Here is a 6,369-nt window from a genome sequence, read left to right as displayed (position 1 = left end):
AGTGCAACTATTGTGCTGACTCTGCTCGCTCGTCCCCAACAGTCGGAGGTGATGTTGCCGGAGGCCTTGGCGCATGCGCTCCTGCAGCGGTTCGCGAGGGACAACTCGCTCTCGCCTCAGGCCCTCAGCTTCGTTCTGCAGTCGCCCATGACCGTACGCGGCCGCCACCATCAGCCTCGCCAACGCGGTCTGTGCTGCACACTGGTGGGCCACCAACTCACTCGCACCACTTTCTGGCAACCCAGGAGTTGAAGCTGACCGTGAAGCGGCTCCCCAGTCTCTGCGTTCACCAAATCGCCACCGTGATGACGTATGTCAATCTCTGAACTTCATGGGCCTCTCGCCAACATAGTTGTGAGACCCTCACCTACGACTACTCCGCTTGGGCGACAGGCAACTGGAAAGCCTCAGCATCGAGAACTGCAAGTCGCTGGTGGACGTCCACCTGCGCGCGATCTCGCGCATGCCCAACCTCACCTCCCTCTCGGTGTCCGGTACGTGGTCCGCCCTCACGTCCTGCAACCTGGAAATCCCTCATACGACTGGCCGGATGTGCGTGTGCGTGTGCGTGTGCGTGTGCGTGTGCGTGTGCGTGTGCGTGTGCGTGTGCGTGTGCGTGTGCGTGTGCGTGTGCGTGTGCGTGTGCGTGTGCGTGTGCGTGTGGGGGGGGGATTAGGGTGCTTCAAGCTGACCGACAAGGCCCTGCTTCACATCGGCCAAAACGCCAACGCTCTGCGATCGCTCGACATCTCCTCGCTCAAGCGCATCACCGACCAGGGTCTCATCGCACGTTTCTCTCCCCCTCTCTCTCGCTCTGGTTCTTCGTTTTTGTTGTTCTCTTCACGGACAACTAACGTTGGCTGCAGGATTTGGCCCACGGCGAGGCCAGCAAGCAGTTGGAGGAGCTCAACGTCTCCGCGTCCCCGCAGGTCACCGCCGCTGGCTTGGCCGCGCTGATCGCCTTGCGCCCGCTGTCGTCCCTCGTCGCCCACCAAATGGTACCTCTCGCCGCCGGTGTGTTGATTGAGGCCGGGCCGGAATTGACGCATCGGCGTTTGCTCAATTCAACAGAGCCGACCGGGCAGAACTGTGAAGATCGTGCTCGCCGCCTTTGGCTACGCCAACATGAGCAAGGACGAACTCAAGGCGGCGCCTTTTGAACCAGCGCCGACGGAGACGATCGGCGTCAGCTGGGACGAAGTCTTCCACGCCCTCGCGCCAGCACTCCGGCTCGCGCCTGCAGGTTCGTGGCGCCACCTGACACCTGTTGGCTCCTTTTCCCTCTTGCTCCGTGCGCTCACCACTCGGGGTCTTTGCTTGACTACCGTCGGGGGGTGGGCGTGTAGCGGTTTGAGTTTTCAATCGTCCGCTCCGTCGAGATCTTCGGTTTTAGTGATCTCGATCTCGCCTGGAAACAACAGCGGCGAGCACTGAGCGAGCTCCAGTTTGCGGTACGTTCAGTTCGATTCACAATGGTGCCACGGCACATGCAGTGGAGCAGAACTTCACTTTTTTGGTGGTTTATTGCTAGGTCCCCGCGTCGAACGATGCGCTCGCTGCTTTGTTGGCGCACTGCTCCAGCCTGGTGTCAGTCAAGGTGCGGCCGTTACCATTTTACGGACCTGCGGTAGCACCGTGGACAAGGCCGCAACGCTGATCCCTCCCTGGTCTGGTGGCGCCCTGCAGGTGCCGATGTTGTGCAGCGCCTCACTCAAGGCCTTTGTGAAAGCGCGCGGGGGGTGCCTGCGCGAGCTCGACCTGTCGGATCACGAGCTGACCGATGACCTGACGCCATTGGTCCGTCCTTGCGTGTGATCCCTTCTCTCTCGTGTTGATGACCATTGCAACTCACCCAAGGACTCTTCTGTGCGGGCGGGGCGAGTGTAGCGGGAGATTCGAGAGCTCGAAACGCTGGTGATCGGCAAGCCTGTGGACACCAAAGAAGCCTTGCGTCTGGTGCTCAACAACAAGGACACACTGCGCCACGTCACCCTGGGTCCTGCGGTATCTCTTGCGCCACCTTTCCGCCCACGCTCATGCCCATGCCCGTGTGCACTCAACTTTCTGTCCAATACATTGGCTCGATCTCGTCCAGCATCTGTCCGCACGCCACGGCCAGAGCATCCAGCGCGAAACACCGAGCGGGCTGGTGGCCGCCGTTCTACACAACTGCTCGCAACTGCGGTCGCTCACGGTCGCCGGCTCGTCGTACATGATGGCCAACCATGACGACGCCTTCCTCGCCGTACCCGGTACGCCCGATCCCCGGTATGCATCCCCTTGGCGGCACTGAAAGGAGGTTTGCGGCCTTGATGCAGGTCCGTGCGGTTCGTTGGAGAAGCTGACGCTGAGGGGACCCTACGGTCTCACAGACAAGGCGATCGCGCGCTTCCCTGAGCTCTTCCCCAGTACCGCCTCTGATCACTTCCTTCTTTTCAACGTTCAACGCACCGCTGTTGACAGCACCACGCCGTGTTGCGTGCGTGTGTTTGCCCATCAAACCTTAGATCTGAAGGAATTGACGCTCAGAAACTCGCTTCATCGATTCTCCAACCGGTCGCTGGCGCTACTGCGTCCGATGGGCCAACACCTCGTCCGCCTCGACCTCGGTGGCTACAAGGTGCCCGCTCTCTTTGCTCCCTCCCTGATTTTTTCTCTGGGCTCCCTCGCTAACGGGCGGTCGCGCGTGTGCGCAGCGTGTCACCGCGGACGCCTTGCCGTTTGTGCTCAAGTCCTTCCCACACCTCACCCTCTTTGACACCACCGGTACCGACCCGCCAACACCAACTCGAGTTACACGTCGTGTAATGCACGTTCGCTCATTGATGCGTTTCTGGCCATGCGTAGGATGGCTGGAAGTCCCTGCGAAGACACATCAGAAATACCTCGAGCGATTCCAGCGCCGTGGTGTGGAGACCACCGTGTTCAACGACACATGGTACCACGCCAACATTGAGGGGCGCGCGCACCCACCGAGCAATGTAAGCGCATAGCTCTGAGCACTGACTTTGCTATGCGTGCCTGTCGTGTTCGTCGTAGGTATCACCCCTACAGCTTGTACCCGTATCTGCACTACGGCGGTGACTGGCACACGAGGGAGGACCTCATGGAGTCTTTCTACTGAGACGCCCAACACGCAGCCGAGCCGCCCGGCTCAGGAGATGCAGCAACGCACGTGTGGATCATTGCATTTATTTACGTGGGGGGCGGAGATGTGGTGGAGAGAGGAGAGCGTTTCAAGGGGACGAGGCTAAGAGAAGAGCTTTTTGGAGTGGATGAGCTGTAGGAACTCTTGTCGCGTCTTGACGTCGTCCCTGTCGTTGTTGTTGTTGTTGCCGTTGTGGAGAGTTAGCATTGGGATGCGCGTACGGTAAGTGTGGTGGGCAAGCGGTACCGAAACACGCCGACCATACAGCTGGTGATAGTGCTCGACCCCGGCTTCTGTGCTCCTCGCATGCACATGCACATGTGTCTGCACGTGTGTGTGGTGTGTGTCGTGTGTGTGGTGAGCAGGAATGCGGGCGAATCGACACACACCACACGCCAAAGACGTACGTGGCCTCGACGACGACACCGACGCCCTGGGGCTGGAGGACGTCCATGATGGCGTTGCCGATCTGCTGGGTGAGCCGCTCCTGGATCTGGAGGCGCCGCGAGAACATCTCCGAGACGCGTGCGAGCTTGCTGAGGCCGAGCACCTTCTTGTTGGGGATGTAGCCGATGTGCACCTTGCCGTAGAAGGGGATCATGTGGTGCTCGCACAGCGAGAAGAGGTCGATGTCGCGCACGATGACCATGTCCTCGTGATTCTCCTCGAACACGGCGCCGCCCACGATGGTCTCGAGGTTCTCGTGGTAGCCCTTGGTGAAGAACTGGAGGGCCTTGGCCATGCGCAGCGGCGTCTTGACGAGGCCCTCGCGGGAAGGGTCCTCGCCCACGCACTCGATCAACGTGCGCACGGCATCGGTCATCTTCTTCATCTTCGCCTCTTCGTCATCTTGCTGCTTGTCAAGGACCTTGTTCTCGGTTGTGCCGTCAGCCGCAGTGGGCACCTCTTCGTTCTTCATTGATAGCTCCATCGGAAACTCCCGATCTACCCAAATTTGTTCCGATTTCTGATGGCAAAGAACGAGAGGGGATTCGCACATCAGCATCTACACCAAATAAATCTTAATCACGAAAAATTAACACAAATTGTGATGATAAAATGAGGGATGCAGGATATCTAGATTACCCACTGCCAGATGAGCTGGTTTGGTATCGCAACCGTTCTTGCCGGCGAGGAGGGGCGGATTGGACAAGCAGAGGCCAGGGACGTCGCAGGTACGAAAGATGACCAAACAAAAGCTGCTGCCTTCGCTTCGTCTTTGTACGAAAAGAAAAGAAAAAGAAATGCATCTCGCCGAGAGCCGCGTAAGGCACGGCAAGAAGGCTTGTCTTCCTGTTGGCCAGCTTTAGTGGGCTGGAGGGGAGGAGGTCTTCTTGAGGTCCTCCCACACCCAGTTCATCTCTACGCCGTAGGTCTTGAGGATCTGGGCGGTGGCCTGCTTGGACGACGTCGTGTGCACCACCGTGGCGCCGATGCCGTGGTGCTCTCGCTCAGTAGAAGGTGGGGTCAGAAGCAGTCGCTCGTAGGCGTCGATCTCGCGCTGGATGACGTCCAGGTCGGTCGACTCGCCCAACTCCCGCCGCAGGGCCTTCTCCTTCTCGGGAGGTACCATGAGACGCTCGCCCAGACGCTCCTGGACTCGCAGGGGGTCGGCCTTACATAACACCACTGATGAAGAGAACGCCTGCAGTGCGAAGAGAGGACTTGAGCTCAACTCCTAGATCAACCACCGTTAACCAACCAACCAGCCGACAAGGGAGGTGTGTGTACTGTTGTGATCTGGCGCATGAGGGAGAGGTAGAGCGCGGCCTCGTCAGGATTCCTATCGCGGGCATAGTGGTAGGATGAAATGGGACTTCGATGCACGAACACCAGGTTGCTCTTGTACGCCTTGCCGGTCTGAAGCAGAGCGAAGCAGAGCAGAGCAGAGCAGAGAGGAAGGAACGCGTAAGAAGCGAATGATCATCATCGGTGGCGCGCGGCACTGATGCGTTCGTTACCTTGGACAGCGAGGCGATGTTCTCCAAGGCATTGATGATCTTGTTGCCCCACCGCACCTGCAGTATGTCGTGGTCCCGCGTGGGCGTGTAGGGGTACTGGCTCTGCATTGGGATGCAATGCACGCGCTGTAAAAACACGAAACAGGTCCCATTCGCGAACGTGAGGAGTAAGCGACGTACGTCAAGAAGGAAGGTGAGGTAGGGATGGAAGACGACTTCGTGGCCCATCTTGTTCAAGCGCCACAGGAGATCCTTCTTGCCAGCACCACCCGAACCCTCAAGGAACACAAAGTGCGGCTGGACACAGCATAGGCATCAGCGTCATCATTGTGTGTACCGAGAGGATTGGGCAGTGATGGGAGAAAGGAAGACATGCCTCGCCCTTCTCCTTGGCCTGGAGGCGCTTCTGCTTAAGCGGTTCCTGCGTGGCCCAGAAGGCCTTCTCCTGCGCGAACGCTCGCGGGTCTGGCAGGTTCGACGCTTCCAGCGGCGTTGAAGCGTGCGCGGCCGTGGCCTTTGCAGTCTCCTTCTTTGCTGTCCCGAACCAGCGCAGCGAGCTCGCGCAAGGCCCCCTGCGACCACGCGAGCCACAGCCGACAAAATAATCAAATTGGGTGCCGTCGATGAGGAGGAGGAGGAGGAAAGTGGGAGGTACCTGGTCAGGGGGTGCAGGCGGGAGGTGCTTCGCTTTACCAACGCGGCTCGCATCTTGCTAGTGTGCGTGTTGAGTTGTACTGACGAATCTTGGGCCAAAGCAAAACAAAGAGAAATAAATACAAATAAAATCGAAAAGAAAGCCAAGTTTTGTTGCCAAGAAAAATTAATACGCGAAGATGGAGCAAGGCACAGGAGCGGCGCTCGCAGACGGCTGGTCGAGCTTCTCGGTGGACAACGTGGCCAATCCCGCCCTGTTCTACACCCACGCGGCCGATCACCTGTGGTCTAGGGATGAGCCGCCCCCTACGGCAGAATTTATTACGAACGCGCTCAATTCGCTTCACACCCGGCTGCACTATGCAGTCGAGATCGAAGATGTGGAGATGGTCAAGCATACGCTGCAAACAGAACCCGACCTGCTCAAGTTTTCGTTCAAGTGGCGCGGCACCCCGCTTCATGTAGTACGTCTCCCTGTGATCCCGAGAGGCAAGCGCTTGCTGGTACTCACTAGGTCGTTGGGGCACAGGCAACGGTGAAGGGCAATGTGGAGATTATGCGACTGTTGCTGAATGCTGCGGAGGCGAACGAGCCTTCGGCGCTGCG

The 6,369-nt window shown here is 58.8% G+C and overlaps 2 protein-coding genes and 2 pseudogenes across 2 annotated transcripts; 2 read left to right on the top strand and 2 right to left on the bottom strand.

The window, feature by feature from the left end:
* The first annotated feature begins 51 nt into the window (after positions 1-51).
* On the top strand, positions 52-3,124 carry ACA1_028550 (annotated as a pseudogene).
* A 126-nt stretch (positions 3,125-3,250) lies between these two features.
* Positions 3,251-4,148, bottom strand: ACA1_028540 (GTP cyclohydrolase I, putative; the record flags this gene model as incomplete). Its single annotated transcript, XM_004334484.1, has 3 exons — positions 3,251-3,314; positions 3,395-3,472; positions 3,556-4,148. 3 exons carry the CDS (start codon positions 4,146-4,148, stop codon positions 3,251-3,253), a joined length of 735 nt encoding a protein of 244 aa, XP_004334532.1.
* Positions 4,149-4,454: 306 nt separating this feature from the next.
* ACA1_028530 (uncharacterized protein) lies at positions 4,455-5,817 on the bottom strand (the record flags this gene model as incomplete). The annotated part of the gene is made up of 7 exons (XM_004334483.1): positions 4,455-4,532; positions 4,569-4,742; positions 4,880-5,008; positions 5,110-5,211; positions 5,290-5,406; positions 5,447-5,681; positions 5,765-5,817. 7 exons carry the CDS (start codon positions 5,815-5,817, stop codon positions 4,455-4,457), a joined length of 888 nt encoding a protein of 295 aa, XP_004334531.1.
* A 125-nt stretch (positions 5,818-5,942) lies between these two features.
* ACA1_028520 lies at positions 5,943-6,243 on the top strand (annotated as a pseudogene).
* Positions 6,244-6,369: the final 126 nt, after the last annotated feature.

Source organism: Acanthamoeba castellanii (assembly GCF_000313135.1).
Source record: "Acanthamoeba castellanii str. Neff unplaced genomic scaffold scf7180000084472, whole genome shotgun sequence".
In the NCBI taxonomy this organism is placed as follows: Eukaryota; Discosea; order Longamoebia; family Acanthamoebidae; genus Acanthamoeba; species Acanthamoeba castellanii.
The sequence above is the reverse complement of the archived record's forward strand: the minus strand, read 5'-3'. Positions and strand labels throughout refer to the sequence as shown.